Source organism: Mytilus californianus, unplaced genomic scaffold, assembly GCF_021869535.1.
Source record: "Mytilus californianus isolate M0D057914Y unplaced genomic scaffold, xbMytCali1.0.p SCAF_21, whole genome shotgun sequence".
Taxonomy (NCBI): domain Eukaryota; kingdom Metazoa; phylum Mollusca; class Bivalvia; order Mytilida; family Mytilidae; genus Mytilus; species Mytilus californianus.
The window spans coordinates 917,600-937,167 of NW_026262670.1; the positions used below are offsets into that span (position 1 = coordinate 917,600).

Sequence of the window (19,568 nt, forward strand, 5' to 3'; positions counted from 1 at the left end):
TGAAGATAAAACTAACTGATAAAATTTTGAAAATAGAATATGAGAAGACGGCTCTAACAATGTGCTTTCATGCAATACAAAAATGGGGGTCGGCGTTCTAGTACTTATTTCCCGTTGCATATTATTATTATAGGTAAATAACTATACATTCTTTCATAAATCTTAACTATCTGAGTTATCTCCCCTGATATAACAAAATATAATTAATAATTGAAAATCTTTTTACTTTTTGTAAAAAAGAAAATATATTACAATAAGATATAATCATAACACTTTCTTGACTTATTTCTGTAATGATAATCTAGACCGGTCAGCATTTTCAAAAAGTGGAACAATCGGGAAGACACCATCTATAGCGGTTTTGAAGATAAAAAAACTCAACTTGCATTTCTGTTCTGTTTTTAGTCATGTCTACCATTTTTGTTGGCAGACGGGATGATCAGACACATTATCCCCGGCTTAGTATATTTCTAGGATTTTGATTGGTTAACGCACGTCGTTACAAAACCCATAGCCCCTGGGTGTTGCTAACCCATATACACGGACGTTGCTACCCATTACATCGGGGAATTTCACGCGCGTTTTCCTTAGTTCCATGGTTGTTCCTTATGAAATATCGAATTCTGTAGATTTTCCATGATGTCTGTATAATTAAATATTTAATCCACTAACGATTTTATCTTATTATATCGATTATTTGCACACATTTTAGTAAATCGTCACTATGCAGCCACATTGTCAATGAATGGTACTACTGACCTAGCTATGCAAAGGACCCACGTTGACGTCACACTGTTTATGATGTAACTCTCACAACATTGCGCGCCAAATTCGACCCATTTCAGTTTCTCTGTCTCTAGTTTAAAAACGTCTTATATTTGTCTACATGCAGGGTTCTACCAAAGGTAGTACCCTACACCCCGTTAAAAATATGTCAAATTCCCAAATTTCAATAAAAGATATTTAAAAAATGAAAAAAAACGTTGCTTTCACGTTAAACTTTGCGGTCGAATTTCTCTAAAAATCGCCAGATTTAGACTAAGACCGAGGATAAATTCGTTATCTACGTTCATATCCTTAGATATTTATATTTTAACACCCTTCAGTACCCTATACACCCTTCGGCTGCGCCTCAGGGTGTACTTGGATACTTCAGGGTGTTAAAATATCCATATCTACGGATATGAACGTAGATAACTTATAATGTTTAACGGGGTGATCGGACACAGTGACGGTGGTCACGCACTTTTTAAACTAGATACCCCAATGATGATTGTGGCCAACTTTGGCCAATTGAACAACAGAAACAAAAAAGACAAACACCTTTATAAAAAAGAATAAAAAAGAAACACTGTCAAACTCAATTTTATAACTGACCACCCCACACCCTTCTCATTACTAGTACATAGATGACTAAAGATTGAGCAACCCCATTAAAACCAGGATTTTCAATCCCTGCTGCATTGTTTCTCCCATTGCTCAATGTTTACTCATCTATGTAGTAGTAAAGAGAAAGGGTGGTCAGTTATAAAATAGAGTTTGAGAGAAACAATGTAGCAGGGATTGAAAATCCTGGTTTTAATGGGGTTGCTCAATCTTTAGTCATATATGTAATTTAGTAATGAGAAGGGGTGGGGTTGTCAATTATAAAAATGAGTTTGAAAGTGTTTTTTTTTTTTTTTTTCATAAAGGTGTTTGTCTTATTTGTTATTTTTGTTCCATTGGCCAAAGTTGGCCACAATCATCATTGAGGTATCTAGTTTAAAACCATGATATCCCATCCCTGCTACATTAGTTGGCCCCGTTATGTAGTTCTTGAAAAAAGTTTATTTTCAAAATCAAAATTATTTGATTATTAAGTTCCATTAAGCATAGGTACTTGGGGACAGGACCATTTTTTCTAGTACTCCCCCTTTTTTCCAAAATCCGTTATTTCCAAGTTTCAGTGAATATATTAGTGACCGCTGTGCATAGTAAACTTGGAATTGATAGTAAATAGGAAATACAAGTTATTTCTAGTATATTTATGTTCATATAATACAGAAAAACGCGAAAATAATTGAAATTAATAGAAAACAAAAAAAATAACGGATTTTGGAAAAAAAGGGGGAGGGCAAAACAATTGTCCTGTTCCCAAGTACCTATGGCATTTGGTATGATATCATAAACAGGAAAGGAGGCAATGTGGCATATATGTTTACGATATGTACTGGTTTTGAGGTAATGAAATTCTAAAATTATTGGGAAGATAGCTCATTTGTCACAGGTCTTATGTAGTTTGTGCCAACAATGTAAAAACACATAAGAGTTTATTTTTTTCTCGATCGAAGTCTGTTTATTGTTTTCCTATACACAGTTTTGCCTTCTTTTCGGAACGTCTTGTCCACTATGCAGTAAATTAAGGGATGAATGGCACTCTGCAAGAAATAACCCCTGATAATCAATATGTAGACGGGTCTTATTTTATCCAGTGTTTCTGGATGAAAAGTTGTTTTCATTATTACTGCACAAAAATGTAACATGTATCCTACAAAGGAAATCCCTGTTGCTATCATGATCATCATCGTTATTGTCCAAGAATCCTTATAACGTTTTTCTCTGGGAGATTTAGGCGTTCTTGACAAAGTATCAGAGTTATTACACGTATTTTCGGATATTTCCAGGTTTTCAACTTTCTCCTTCAAAGAAGCTCGTCTGCTATTTTGTTCAGATTCCTCCGCTGCAAAACGTGTTTCCCATAACGAATTTGATTTCGATCTGTTTTGTTCTATTTCTAATTGAGTTCTTATTACTTTTATAATCTGTATGTATGCAACAGTGCAAACTAAAAACCCGGATAATATAATAACAAGAACGAACAAGGCATACATTTTTGCTTGCTCAAAACCTTTCGAATCCCGACAGTCTCTGCCAACAAATACCGGTTTACTTGTTTTGTGGTCGAATACATCATAGTATACTGCAGCTGGGACAGAAATAATTCCAGTCGAAGCCAGCACGAAAATCCCAACACACTTGGCTTTTCGAAATGACAATTGCCAATTGAAAGGTGCGCAAATCTTTTGTCGTCTTTCAATGGCTGCCAATAAAAGCAGAACCCCGGATGAAAAACTTGTAAAATGTGTAGAATATCTGGTGATTTTGCATAAAATTCTCAATTGATAGGTGTATCTATGACGTATGTGTACAAGTTCTAAAGGAATACAAATAAAACATGCCAATAAGTCTACGTGAACAATCCATCTGATTAAAACAGTTACGGAAGATAACGGATACTTACGGAAGATCACGATAGCATGGGAATTTCCTATTATACCGATCACGGAAATGACGAGAAGGAACACGAAAGTCGGTATTCGCTCGTTAACAAATTGGTACCAGTCTAGTTGCTCCAAAAATTCCCATACATAATCGGGAGATACAGTTGAATTTGCGAAATTAGAAACCGTATTCGGGTAGGACATTGGAAATGTGTCAGAAGATCTAGAGTACTCGAACATGCTGAAACAGATACAAAATTTGTTTGAATTTAGACATGTTAATAAACTGATCTATGAAAAAACCCTACTAAAGTTCAGTGTATGTCTGTACCAAATCGAGCTGATCTTGATCGCCATTTGTTTGTTGTCGTTTTGTATATGAGTGTAGTGTGTACGTATATTTTTATGAGGAGTCGAGTGCATACTGTCCACTGTTTTTATAAAGAGACGAGTGTACTGTCCGGTATTGTGATGAGGAGTCGAGTGCACTGTCCACTAATTTGCTGATGAGGCGAGTGCACTGTCCACCATTTTTCTGAGGAGTCGAGTGTACTGTCCACTATTTTTATGAGTCGAGTGTGTACTGTCCACTATTTTTATGGGAGTCGAGTGGACTGTCCACTATTTTTATTAGGAGTCGAGTGTACCGTCCGGTATTGTGATGAGGAGTCGAGTGCACTGTCCACTATTTTTCCGAGGAAGCGAGTGCACTGTCCACTATTTTTTTTAGGAGTCGAGTGTACTGTCCACTATTTTTATGAGGAGTCAAGTGTGTACTGTCCACTATTTTTATGGGAGTCGAGTGGACTGTTCACTATTTTTATTAGGAGTCGAGTGTACCGTCCACTATTTTTGGTGATTCCTGTTATCCTTCTCTATTTTGTAAAATTGTCCCCGCAATACAAATACTTGTTGATTTTACTTATCCGTCTAATATTGAGATTGTAATACAAAAAAATAAAGTCGCTTTATTTTGATTGTCTTCACTTAATTTTAATTATTATTACCGAAAGCTTAATTCTTTGTGGCCTCCTATTGATATTCAGCAATGCAATGTGGCATGCTATGTTGCTTTTGTCTTCGTGTCATTCGTTGACATTAAACTTAGCATGCATAGAATTATGGCCGTATTTGATCGTATTTCACTTTCATACACTTGTTCGATAACAGTATATATGCTTGTTTACTTAAAAAATGTGTTATTATATTCAAATTAGTCTTACAGTAAACATGGTTAATCGCTTGAAATTGAATTATCCCTCTAATTGCTCGCTCGTGAGGGTTTGACTATCTTGTCCGCGTTTGACTTTCCTGTCCGGATTTGACTATCTTGTCCGGGTTTGAAACGTAGCGTACATGAAGAAATGAACAATAAAGAGTACTGCCCTAGTCGATGCTTGGATCCGTTTGATCTTGCTATCAGTTTTAACAGCTTTAGTTCATTTCTAAAAAAACATCCAAGCACTTTTCAAGATGAACAACAGCAATAAAAGTACTGTTGTTTTAATGATTACTTCATATTTTAGTTATTGTATTTATTGTCTATTTAAATCCCAACCATATATATTCTTTCCTTTTTTCATTAAACCACCTTACCTAAGTCCTTTTTTCGAAAATCAGATGAAGAATGACGCAGAAGTTTCTTATACAACGGATACATATAAGTATAAATAAAACATTATTCATCATAAGCACATCCTTCCTCTTCAATTTCGAAAAACAGAAATACAACTCGTTGAGCTCAAGCTTGTAATTTTGTCAATTGATTTTATATTTTAGTTTATCTATTTCGTTCATTTTTTCAACATGTTAAATGACTAGCTGTTGTGCCTGTTGTTCTAGGAGTGTTTTGTGATTTCTTTCAAACTGATCAGACAGTTGAATATGTGACAATAAATTTTAATAGATATGTGAAAAAATTCGGAAAGAAAGGCTATTTGTGATCTCTGAATAGAGTACTTAGACTTCCGGTTAAACCATCCCATTTATAGGGAATATATAAGAGCATATATATGTTATTAACCTTCACATAATCATTAAAAAATGAGATGCAAATATAAATATCATACCAGAACATGGTAATTACATACATTCATGGTCCGAGGAATTCCGAAGTTTACCTAAGTTATACCGGAACATGGTAATTAAATACATGCATGGTCCGAGGAATTCCGAAGTTTATCTAAGTTATACAGGAACATGGTAATTACATACATGCATGGTCCGAGGAATTCCGAAGTTTATCTAAGTTATACAGGAACATGGTAACTACATTCATGCATGGTCCGAGGAATTCCGAAGTTTACCTAAGTTATACCGGAACATGGTAATTACATACATGCATGGTCCTAGGAATTCCGAAGTTTATCTAAGTTATACAGGAACATGGTAATTACATACATGCATGGTCCGAGGAATTCCGAAGTTTACCTAAGTTATACAGGAACATTGTAATTACATACATGTATGGTCCGAGGAATTCCGAAGATACATGCATGGTCCGAGGAATTCCGAAGTTTACCTAAGTTATACAGGAACATGGTTATTACATACATGCATGGTCCGAGGAATTCCGAAGTTTACCTCAGTTATACAGGAACATGATAATTACATACATGCATGGTCCGAGGAATTCCGAAGTTTACCTAAGTTAACTACTGTAACAGCATAAATACAAAATTGTGATTAAGAATCAGTTATCAAATAATACCGCTTATTGTTCCATTCATTTAAAAGTCATTGCCTTGGCATTGATGAAGATGTACTGTACGACTGCATATATAAGTTATATATTTTTGGGAGAAATATATTTGCGTCCTTTTGCGCAAGTAATACGTTTGCGCAACTAGTTTTTGAAATATCTACTATATATCAATTGCAATTGACAGTAAACTTTTCGAAAAATGCGACACTTTATAGTGCCAGTAATACGGTTGCGCCACTATGTTTTGAAATATCTACTATCATTCATGCCGAAAAGTTAGTATCCCCTTTTTCAATTCTAGACTGGTTCTAAACTAGACAAAATGGGCTTCTGCCCTCGCAAAATATGATAAGTTGAAAGTGATATATAGGCATTTTACCCAATCTTTAGTGAAAAGTCAAAAGTTAGATCTTCATTGTCAAAGAAAATGTATGTCCCTTCTAAGGTAGATAACTAATATTGATCTCTAGTTACAGGAATTGGCAAATATTGAATGTTATTTTTGGAGAGAAACTACCAATAATCAAAATGAAACCATGTGCTTGTACTTGAATGTACCACCAACAAATATATCTTATACACCCCGACAGAAAGGTTTCAAATATCATCTATGTTCCCATTCTCTTTTAACAGTATTTGTCGATTTTACTTCTGTGAGTTAATCTCATGTAAATATGAAAGAGATTCAATCCAAACAGTAATGCACAGTTCAAATGTATATACACTCGCAGTAAAGTCTTTTGTTGTACAACAACACCTTATAAATCTCAACAACTATTAATATAATACTGTATGCTAAACACAATCTCATCTTTATTGTATGCAAAACACAATCTCATCTATACTGTATGCAAAATCTCAACTATGCAAAATCTCAACTATACTGTATGCACAATCTCAACTATCCAAAATATCAACTATACTGTATGCAAAAATTCAACTATAATGTATGCAAAAGCTCAACTATTCGGTATGCAAAATCTCAACTATACTGTAAACACAATTTTAATTATGCAAAATCGCAACTCTACTGTATGCAAAAGCTCAACTATACTGTATGCAAAATCTCAACTTTACTGTATGCACAATCTCAACTATGCAAATCTCAACTATACTGTATGCAAAAGCTCAACTGTACTGTATGCAAAATCTCAACTTTACTGTATGCACAATCTCAACTATGCAAAATCTCAACTATACTGTATGCAAAAGCTCAACTATACTGCATGCAAAATCTAAACTATACTGTATGCAAAAGCTCAACTATACGGTATGCAAGAGCTCAACTACACTGTATGCAAAGGCTCAACTATACTGTATCCAAAAGCTCAACTATACTGTATGCAAAATCTCAACTAAACTGTATGCACAATCTCAACTATGCAAAATCTCAACTATACTGTATGCAGAAGCTCAACTATACTGAATGCAAAAGCTCAGCTATACTGTATGCAAAATCTCAACTTTACAGTATGCACAATTGCAACTATACTGTATGCAAAATCTCAACTATACTGTATGCAAGAGCTCAACTTCACTGTATACAAAAGCTCAACTATACTGTATGCAAAATCTCAACTATACTGTATGCGAAATCTCATCAACTTTACTGTATGCAAAATCTCAACTATACTGTATGCAAAAGCTCAACTATACTGTATGCAAAATCTCAACTAAACTGTATACAAATATCTCATTCCTATACAGGTAAAAATATTGATAAACATATTTTTTTAACCTATAATATAAAATCAAACAGACCTAGAAAAATCCGACTGCACGTGTTCGCCATCTATTTATATCTATATTTATGTTTGTATCGAGATATGTCCGTCAGCAGTTGTCGGAGGTCACCTTGATGGTTAATAAGATGGCGTCTAGACTAAAATACACACGAAATGCTGATAAATATTATTGAGTCCATGCATCGTAAATTGTTAATTTTAGAATTTTTATGATTTGGATATACGTTTGAGTATGTTATAAATCGAATATGAGATTTTGAGTCAAATAGGTAAACATGAATTTGACAGCTAATGCCTCTTCAAAGCAAATATCATATCTTTTAAATGGCAATTGACGCAATAGGACTGCAGCAATATTGAATAGTCTTTTTGTCTGTTATGAGGGACATAAATTGCCATTGCCAATGAACAGTAAATGGGAAGAACATTTTTTCTGTGATTATGTGCGTAATAATCTGTAAGTTTTTCAAATCTTTTAATTACATCTTTTCTTTTGTTAAGGTAAAAACTTTTGATATCAAGTAAATTTTCAATAAGAAATTGTGCATTATTAGTTACATAGTGTGCTAGTGACCTAATACGAAATATATGGGGTCAGTAAATTCCATATGGGGTGAGAGCGAAGAATCCCCATATGGAATTTACTGACCCCATATATATCGTATTAGGCCACTAGCACACTATGTAACGAATTTATCTTACCGACTATCTGTGGTTTTTAGACTAGTGGCCTATCAAAGTGATCAAGTCTTCAATACCGTTAGTATTAAGAACCTACTTTCATTGGTCTATACAAGAACAGATGCCAACAATAACAACTTGTTAGCTTTAAATGTGTTTTATGAATTTATTTTAATCGTTCATCATCAATTTCTTCATCTGTTGAAACATTTAAGATTTTTCCTTAACACCGTGTTGTTTTTATAAAGGGACATAACACCAATGATACGGTGATTTTTGTCCGCAATTTGCTTTTTGTCCGCTTTTGCTTTTTGTCCGATAATATTGCTTTTTGTCCGTTGCTTTTTGTCACTTTTGCTTTTTGTCCGTTGCTTTTTGTCCGACACTTTTGCTTTTTGTCCGTTGCTTTTTGTCCGTTTCGCTTTTTGTCCGATAATTTTGCTTTTTGTCCGAAACTTTTGCCAATATTAACCGTGTATTGAAATAAGCCCCGCCTACTAACCTAATATGAAACCCTAATAACCTAATATGGAAAATACACGGTCTCCACGCGGTTGCTTTTAACCAATCATATTCCTTGAAACGTAAAAGAGGTAAGATAAATGCCTATACTATATAACTTATAACTTATTTTACTGTACACAGACAACAGCTGACATTGCAAGTTCAGTTAAAAACCAGTCTGGCAATTGGCAAAGGGAAGCAACTTGTGTTAAAAGTGTGTTATAACAGAATAAATATAGGTAATTGACAAATAGACAATACCGTTAAAACCCTGGAACATCCAAATGGATCCGCCACATGAATCTGTGCAATATTCCTGTACCAAGTCAGGAATATGACAATTGTTTTCCATTCGTTTGATGTGTTTGAACTTTTGATTTTGTCATTTGATAAGGGACCTTCCGTTTTGAATTTTCCTTTGAGTTCGGTATTTTTGTTATTTTACCTTTTTCGTCTGTCTTATTTCCGATGATTTTTTGTATCCTTTCTTTCGCTGATCTTATCAAGGGGTTCTGATGCTACTTTCCCTTCCAGACAAGGATTTGTATACAAATTCTTGTTCCGGAATAGGGCGTTTATCTTTTGTTTGTTTAGTAAAATATCTTGTGATTTTGCATAAAACTAGAAAAGGTTACCCTTGTCCACAAATCGATACCAGTGTATAGTTCCTTGAAACACTTAAATGCTTCATCCAGAGTTAACAGTTCAGTGTGATTAAGCAGAAACGCTGTTACGGTTATGCTATAGAAGAGTTCCAGATACTGAGTTGTTGTTTCAATGTGGAGGTTGAAAAACTCGTGTCACGTAGATATACACTTAAATAAATAGAGCACACTTTTCTATTTTTACCCCTCTCTCTCTCCCCCTCATAAAAACCAACCGTAATGTGACATCATAAATTAATTGATGTCAAAATGCAGACGACGTTGTATTGATACACACATTGCATATATTTTTGGCGTTATGTGTGTAAAATTCTTATACGGAAAAATATTTGATCCGGAACTAAATCATGTTCGAATAGACTATTTTCATATTACCTACTTTTGACTTAAACTGGCCACCCGCTGATTGATACTTCGCCACAAACAACGGGTCAGTGGTAAATTGATATAGGCTAATTAGAGCATCGCATTGGTCAATTGATTTTTCAGTAACTCTAGAGATATTCCGATACGCAGCGTCCTAGATAAACATGGCTGACTTTGAAAAGAAAATTAGACTAGTGAATGAAATAAAGTTAGTTTGTCAACCATAAACAAATTCAGGGGTACTGAATTAAGAATTTTGCAAACAGCGCATATATTCTTTCCAATTTTGCGTGGAGTCATGTTTACTTGTAGGGCGCCATTTTCAATAATTTGAACTCTGAACTCTCGTAAAGCGCGAGAGAGTATGATACGGCCTTAATCGTGGCTGTCTTAAATTAGCGTGACCTGTTGTTTGTGTAGATAAGAGCGAAACAACAGCAGGGGTCAAGTTTACTTTTGACACCGGATTAGATAATTTTTCGACAGGTTGCCTTTTCTGTGGTTTGACATCCTGGTACTCGGTCAAGTAAGAGCTACTTAAAGAAGTCAAATCAAGCTTACAATCGGTACAATTTAGGGGGTGTGTGAAATTACCTCTTATATGTTTTCTTTGCACGACAAAATCATCGGAAAACACTAAAGTTTCCCCTAAAATTGCACCAATTATATTTTTGATTTCCGTCTTTTGGTTGCTCTTAACTGACCGAGTACCAGGATGTCATACCACAGAGTAGGTAACCTGTCGAAAAATGTTAAAATCCGGGGTCAAAAGTCGGTAATATGAAAATAGTATATTTCCGTATTGATATTCAAATTTTGAACCATTGCAATTTAATGCAAAAATTTAATGACATGATTATAATGTTACGTCATTTCACGATGCTTATGTTCTTCTTACCCGAGATCTAGGACGAAGATAAAATTTCAATATTTATCTACAAACCCTTTCGCACACAATTATCATTTTCATTTAGATTTATCGGAAGCCTCCCACTCGCTCCTATAAACTAATGACTTTTTTTTGGTTGTAGATATACAACGAACTGATTTCAGAATTATTCTAATTGTTTGAAATTTTAAGTCTCAATATAAGTATTTCCAAAACAGTTTAGAAAATAAAATCTAAAACTGCTAACAATTTCTGTAAAGTTTCAGTGGCGAATCCAGAGGGGAGGTTCGGGGTCCGAGGGTTAAACCCCCCTTTTTTTTACGATCAATGCTTTTGAATGGGGACATATGATTGGAACCCCCTTTTAAAAATGGCTGGATCCGCCCCTGAGTTTGTTTTAAAAAAATACCGAAATCACCATCATATAGTTACCAGTTATACTATTTATGATAGTATCAATCATAGCTTAATTTCAGTTTTTGAAAGTTCTAATTTATAATGTTCTGTTGATTTTCACATATTAAAATATTCACCAATTATAGTTGACCTATTGCTTATGTTTTGCAAGTAAAACACTTACCCAGGATAAAATAACATTGACCAATGAACCATGAAAATAAAGTAAATGACAAATGTCTAGATCTCCTACAAGCATTCCATATACCAAATATAGTTAATCTATTGCTTAAAGTATCTTAGAAGAGGGCTAAACTGTGGAAACTTTGACCAATCATTGTCATTGACCAATCAACCATAAAAATGAGGTCAAGGATATCTGATACCGGCCAAACAGACATATTTCCCTTACAATCATTCTATACACCATCCATAGTTAACCTACTACTTATGATATCTGAGAAATGGATGTGAATTTAGGTCGAGCTAAGCAGACATGTGGATCTTGCATAGAACACCAAATATTTTACTCATGATAAATGAGAAATTCACATGACAAAAAACACATTTTTTTAAAGCAGAAGTTGAGCCATAAAAAGAGGTCGGCGCGTTACGTTTGCGCGAATTCGTCCTAAGTTTGCGCGACAAAACTCGTTACGTTTGCGCGAAATTTATCTATTGAAAATTCAATGCATTTGATTAAAATAAAAATTATAAAAAACAAATTCTTGACTATTCATAAACAAATTGTAATTTCCCAAGTTAAAAAAAATTATTTATAATTAACAAAAAAAAAAACAACAAACTGAAATTAATTTGAACTGTTTTATTAAAATGTATCCAAATACTACAGTCTTTTAGGCTTAGATAATGTGGACAAAGATAAGTCAACTGAAATAGGATATGGTTTACGCAGATTTTTGGATTACCATTTCTTCCGGCGGAGAAAGTTGAGGACAGTTTTGCAGACGATATAATTTCAGATGCTCCTATAAATGAAAACTGCAACAACTTTGCCGACTACTTAGGAAACAATTACGTAACCAGTGAGTTAAATTTCCGCCAGCACTTTAGACGGCTGTGCATAATGATGATTCATTACATCCCAACAATGGACCAGAGCCTTTTCACAGCCATTACCATGGTATTTATCCCTCGCTTTCGCTCTGGTTAAAATTATCAAATATAATAACAAAAAAAAAACAACAAACTGAAATTAATTTGAACTGTTTTATTAAAATGTATCCAAATACTACAGTCTTTTAGGCTTAGATAATGTGGACAAAGATAAGTCAACTGAAATAGGATATGGTTTACGCAGATTTTTGGATTACCATTTCTTCCGGTGGAGAAAGTTGAGGACAGTTTTGCAGACGATATAATTTCAGATGCTCCTATAAATGAAAACTGCAACAACTTTGCCGACTACTTAGGAAACAATTACGTAACCAGTGAGTTAAATTTCCGCCAGCACTTTAGACGGCTGTGCATAATGATGATTCATTACATCCCAACAATGGACCAGAGCCTTTTCACAGCCATTACCATGGTATTTATCCCTCGCTTTCGCTCTGGTTAAAATTATCAAATATAAATGCCAGAACTATGGTTAAATGAAAACAAATCTACGGCTGCCATGAATTATTTCTTAAATATTAAAGTAACAAAATGTGGTATGATTGCAAACAATGTTCAAAACAATAAATGAAAAACAAATACGAAAGACAACAACCAACGAGTGAACTCATTTTCCAAAAAACAAAACCGTGTAGAACATAAAAATTGCCTCGTTTTAACAATCGACAGAAATCTTCGGTCACATGGCATTTGTTGCTTATCAACCCGAGAATTATTAAAAACTTTCCAAATGCGAAGTATCATCTTTTGTAAACGGTCATTCTCCTTAAATCTTGTCTTTGGCACGATAAATTTTGTATGAAATTGGCGTTTAATTGCACCTTTAGCATTAATATATAGACTTCTAGAGCTTCAATCATTCTTTTAATTTAAATCAGATTATGTCAACGTAATTGATATACATAAATTTTCAACTTTTTATCTTAAGTATTTCTTCTTCATTAGATTATACATGTATGACAATCTTCGTTTGTAGTTTACAATGAGTTGTGATGTCTTCATGGTTTCAGATCTTCAAGGGGCAGAAAATTGCACTTTAAGATGATAGGAACTTTCACATACCACATCTCCTTATTTTTATATTTACAGTGAAACCTGTCCAAACCGAATCTTGCATAAACCAAAAACCTGGCTAAACCAAACATGTTCGTACGCCCAGTCATATCAAAGTGTATGCGTTGTGAACCTGTAGAAACCGAACATCTGTCAAAATCGAACAAAATCTTTTAAGTCCCGAAGAAGTTCGGTTTAGACAGGTTTAACTGTGTTATCTATTGTCACAGACAAACATACACTTTTTCTCTGTCGTGACTTAGGCGTCAAACGCGTCTAAATTTTTTTTTATTGTCATTCGTGAATTAATTGGTAACATTAAACCTTTCTAAAATTGTCCATTTCTAAATCTTGAAATTATAAAGAAACTATGGTTTCGACTCCCTCAGTCAAAATTGACCTTAATAGATGGATTTGGCTATTTTTTTTTAAGGTTTTTTGTCATATAACTCTTCAAATGTTTCGGTTCTTATACATACTTGGCTTTCAAATAAACGGCTTTGAGCCTTCCTGATGAAGATAAATCCAGAAAAACGCTTCGGAAGCATGAAAATATTTAACGTGCTGTCTTCATATTCTATCATTTAAAATAAAACTAATAATGTATAGAATGATCATGTATATGGAAGTAGCGACGAAGAAAGACATTTTATTTCGTAATAGCGGGATTTATCAAAATTCCTTCCTAAGAACTTTGTTTTAAAATGAAATATGTTATCGCTGTGTACATGATTTCCGTTTCCTGAATGAAAAAGAATCCAAGAAATTCCGTGGACGTAATTTCGAGAAATTGAAATTGAATAAAAATGTATTTTAATGATGATTCTTATGTACATTATAATAAAGTTCCTTTTTCATAAATTTTGATTGAATGTTTTCTTAAAGATATGAATTGTACATATATTTCACTTTTTAAATATTCAGATGGGTCGACGATTTCCAATTACGTTCATAATTTCATAATTTCATAAAAATCATAAATACTACCCTATTACGTGTACTTCGCCTTAATTTTAAAATAATAGTGCTCACAGTCGTAACAGCTCCTACAGTACTTGGATAAGACTGTTGTCCATAGAACTTCAGTCTGAAAAAAAGTTATCTTGTGGAAGTTCCTGTCCAAGCTAGAGCACGATATATAGGTACATCTTTTCATAAAACGAGAAAATGCAAAGGAAGCTATTAGAGAGGTAGTAGTTCTACCAGAAATAACAATACAATAACGACTTTGACAAATCATAATAATAAGCTAACAATGTTCAGATCTTCACCAAACATAAAGCAAAAAAAGACATGTTTAAATCGAATCTTGTATAAACCGGAAACCTTTCTAAACCAAACATGTTCTTAAGTCTAGTCTTATCAAATTGTATGTGTTGTGAACCTGGTTAAATGATTTTATCTAACATCTTCCAAAACATAACATCATCAGTCTCAAAAAGGTTCAATTGAGACAGGTTTTACTATATCTAAATGTGAATTTGATATCAATAATCAAAATTATCAGTTATTTATAGAGTGCTCTTTTAATTTTGAGGTTTGAAAATGTTTTTTTCTGAAACCAAGTTGAAATATATCCAGAAAAATAAAAATGAATGATAAAACACGAAAACTGCTAAGCTTCTGGGGAGTTGAGCAATCCAAGACCACTGCCTATTACAATGCCTCATATTAAACATATTAATTTAAGGCCCTGTTTACACAAAGTGTATACCGCCGTCGGATTTTATTCGAATTCTCGAATTCTGCGACTTTCGTTGTAGGCGAGACAAAAATCAAAATCTGATCTTTATCAAAAAAATAAAGTGATGTCTTCAACACGGAGAATTGATGGTCTGACACATAAAGTGATGACTTCTAAACACGGAGAATTGGTGGTCTGACACATAAAGTGAGGACTTCAACACGGAGAATTGGTGGTCTGACAAATAAAGTGAGAACTTCAACACGGATAATTGGTGGTCTGACACATAAAGTGAGGACTTCTCAACACGGAGAATTGGTCGTCTGACACATAAAGTGAGGACTTCAACACGGAGAATTGGTGGTCTGACACATAACTTGATGACTTCAAAACGGAGAATTGGTGGTATAACACATAAAGTGAGGACTTCAACACGGAGAATTGGTGGTCTGACACATAAAGTGAGGACTTCAACACGGAGAATTGGTGGTCTGACACATAAAGTGAGGACTTCAACACAGAGAATTGGTGATCTGACACATAAAGTGAGGACTTCAACACAGAAAATTGGCGGCCTGACACATAAAATGATGACCTCAACACGGAAAATTGATGGTCTGACACATAAAGTGATGACTTCTCAACACGGAGAATTGGTGGTCTGACACATAAAGTGAGGACTTCAACACGGAGAATTGGTGGTCTGAAACATAAAATGAGAACTTCAACACGGAGAAATGGTGGTCTGACACATAAAGTGAGGACTTCAACACGGAGAATTGGTGATCTGACACATAAAGTGAGGACTTCGACACAGAGAATTGGTGGTCTGACACATAAAGCGAGGACTTCGACACAGAGAATTGGTGGTCTGACACATAAAGTGAGGACTTCTCAACACGGGAGAATTGGTGGTCTGACACATAAAGTGAGGACTTCAACACGGAGAATTGGTGGTCTGACATATAAAGTGAGGACTTCAACACGGAGAAATGGTGGTCTGACACATAAGTGAGGAAGTCAACACGGAGAATTGATGGTCTGACACATAAAGTGAGGACTTCTCAACAAGGAGATTTGGTGGCCTGACACATAAAGTGAGGACTTCAACAGAGATAATTGGTGATCTGACACATAAAGTGAGGACTTCAAAACGGAGAATTGGTGGTCTGACAAATAAATTGAGGACTTCAACACGGTGAATTTGTGGTCTGACACATAAAGTGATGACTTCAAAACGGAGAATCGGTGGTCTGACACATAAAATGACGACTTCAACACAAATAATTGGTGGTCTAACACATAAAGGGAGGACTTCTCATCACGGAGAATAGGTGGTCTGACACATAAAGTGAGAACTTCAACATTGAGAATTGGTGGTCTGACACATAAAGTGAGGACTTCAACACGGAGAATTGATGGTCTGACACATAAAGTGAGGACTTAAACACAGAGAATTGGTGGTCTGACACATAAAGTGAGGACTACAACACAGAGAATTGGTGGTCTGACACATAAAGTGGGGACTTCTCAACACGGAGAATAGATGGTCTGACACATAAAGTGAGGACTTCAACACGGAGAATTCGTGGTCTGACACATAAAGTGAGGACTTCGACACGGAGAATTGGTGGTCTGACACATAAAGTGAGGACTTCTCAACAAGGTGAATTGGTGGTCTGACACATAAAGTGAGGACTTTTTAACACGGAGAATAGGTGGTCTGACACATAAAGTGAGGACTTCAACACGGAGAATTGGTGGTCTGACACATAAAGTGAGGACTTCGACACGGAGAATTGGTGGTCTGACACATAAAGTGAGGACTTCTCAACAAGGAGAATTGGTGGTCTGACACATAAAGTGAGGACTTCTCAACACGGAGAATTAGAGGTCTGACACATAAAGTGAGGAGTTCAACACAGAGAATTGGTAGTCTGACACATAAAGTGAGGACTACAACACAGAGATTTGGTGGTCTGACACATAAAGTGAGGACGTCAACACATGGAATTGGTGATCTGACACCTGAGACTTCAACACGGGGAATTGGTGGTTTGTGGTCTGACACATAAAGTGAGGAATTCAACACGGAGAATTGATGGTCTGACACATAAAGTGAGGACTTCTCAACACGGAAAACTGGTGGTCTGACACATAAAGTGAGGACTTCAACACGGAGAATTGGTGGTTTGACACATAAAGTGAGGACTTCAACACGGAGAATTGATGGTCTGACACATAAAGTGAGGACTTCTCAACACGGAGAATTGGTGGTCTGACACATAAAGTGAGGACTTCAGCACGGAGAATTGCAGGTAGGACACGTAAAGTGAGGACTTCAACATGGAGAATTGTTGGTCTGACACATAAAGTGAGGACTTTTACACAGAAAATTGGTGGTCTGACACCTGGGACCAACACGGGGAATAGGTGGTATAACACATAAAGTGAGGACTTCAACACGGAGAATTGGTGGTCTTGCATATAAAGTGAGGACTTCAACATGGAGAATTGGTGGTCTGACACATAAAGTGAGGACTTCAACACGGAGAATTGGTGGTCTGACACATAAAGTGATGACTTCAAAACGGAGAATCGGTGGTCTGACACATAAAATGACGACTTCAACACAAATAATTGGTGGTCTAACACATAAAGGGAGGACTTCTCATCACGGAGAATAGGTGGTCTGACACATAAAGTGAGGACTTCAACACGGAGAATTGGTGGTCTGACACACAAAGCGATGACTTCAACACGGAGAATTGGTGGTTTGACACATAAAATGAGGACTTCAACACAGAGAATTGGTGGTCTGACACATAAAGCGAGAACTTCAACATTGAGAATTGGTGGTCTGACACATAAAGTGAGGACTTCAACACGGAGAATTGATGGTCTGACACATAAAGTGAGGACTTAAACACAGAGAATTGGTGGTCTGACACATAAAGTGAGGACTACAACACAGAGAATTGGTGGTCTGACACATAAAGTGGGGACTTCTCAACACGGAGAATAGATGGTCTGACACATAAAGTGAGGACTTCAACACGGAGAATTCGTGGTCTGACACATAAAGTGAGGACTTCGACACGGAGAATTGGTGGTCTGACACATAAAGTGAGGACTTCTCAACAAGGTGAATTGGTGGTCTGACACATAAAGTGAGGACTTTTTAACACGGAGAATAGGTGGTCTGACACATAAAGTGAGGACTTCAACACGGAGAATTGGTGGTCTGACACATAAAGTGAGGACTTCGACACGGAGAATTGGTGGTCTGACACATAAAGTGAGGACTTCTCAACAAGGAGAATTGGTGGTCTGACACATAAAGTGAGGACTTCTCAACACGGAGAATTAGAGGTCTGACACATAAAGTGAGGAGTTCAACACAGAGAATTGGTAGTCTGACACATAAAGTGAGGACTACAACACAGAGATTTGGTGGTCTGACACATAAAGTGAGGACGTCAACACATGGAATTGGTGATCTGACACCTGAGACTTCAACACGGGGAATTGGTGGTTTGTGGTCTGACACATAAAGTGAGGAATTCAACACGGAGAATTGATGGTCTGACACATAAAGTGAGGACTTCTCAACACGGAAAACTGGTGGTCTGACACATAAAGTGAGGACTTCAACACGGAGAATTGGTGGTTTGACACATAAAGTGAGGACTTCAACACGGAGAATTGATGGTCTGACACATAAAGTGAGGACTTCTCAACACGGAGAATTGGTGGTCTGACACATAAAGTGAGGACTTCAGCACGGAGAATTGCAGGTAGGACACGTAAAGTGAGGACTTCAACATGGAGAATTGTTGGTCTGACACATAAAGTGAGGACATTTACACAGAGAATTGGTGGTCTGACACCTGGGACCAACACGGGGAATAGGTGGTATAACACATAAAGTGAGGACTTTAACACGGAGAATTGGTGGTCTTGCATATAAAGTGAGGACTTCAACATGGAGAATTGGTGGTCTGACACATAAAGTGAGGACTTCAACACGGAGAATTGGTGGTCTGAGACATTAAGTGAGGACTTCAACACGGATAATTGGTGGTCTGACACATAAAGTGAGGACTTCAACACGGAGAATAATAAACGTTTTGTCTGTTTGTTTTAAACATAAAATTTAGAATGAAAATGGGGAATATGTCAAAGAGACAACAACCCGACCAAAGAGCAGACAACAGCCGAAGGCCACCAATGGGTCTCCAACGCAGCGAGAAAATTCCGCACCCGGAGGATGCATTTTTTGTACATAAATTAGACTGTTAGTTTTCTTGTTTGAATTATTTTACATTTGTCATTTCGGGGCCTTTTATAGCTGACTATGCGGTATGAGTTTGTTCAATGTTGAAGGCCGTGCGGTGACCTATAGTTGTTAAATACTATGTCATTTGGTCTCTGGTGGATAGTTGTCTCATTGGAAATTATACCACATCTTTTTATTTTTATAT

The 19,568-nt window shown here is 35.9% G+C and overlaps 1 protein-coding gene across 1 annotated transcript; it reads right to left on the reverse strand.

Moving 5' to 3' along the window:
- Positions 1 to 1,095: 1,095 nt before the first annotated feature.
- LOC127731947 (cholecystokinin receptor type A-like) lies at positions 1,096 to 4,874 on the reverse strand. Its single transcript, XM_052240885.1, has 2 exons — positions 4,857 to 4,874; positions 1,096 to 3,501 (listed from the first exon to the last, which is right to left on the reverse strand). The coding sequence occupies exon 2, from the start codon at positions 3,498 to 3,500 to the stop codon at positions 2,310 to 2,312; it is 1,191 nt and encodes a 396-aa protein (XP_052096845.1). The 5' UTR covers position 3,501; positions 4,857 to 4,874; the 3' UTR covers positions 1,096 to 2,309.
- Positions 4,875 to 19,568: the final 14,694 nt, after the last annotated feature.

What these genes read in the sequence shown, in the direction of transcription:
- LOC127731947 (XM_052240885.1), bottom strand. Translation starts at nt 3,500, where the DNA reads ATGTTCGAGTACTCTAGATCTTCTGACACATTTCCAATGTCCTACCCG.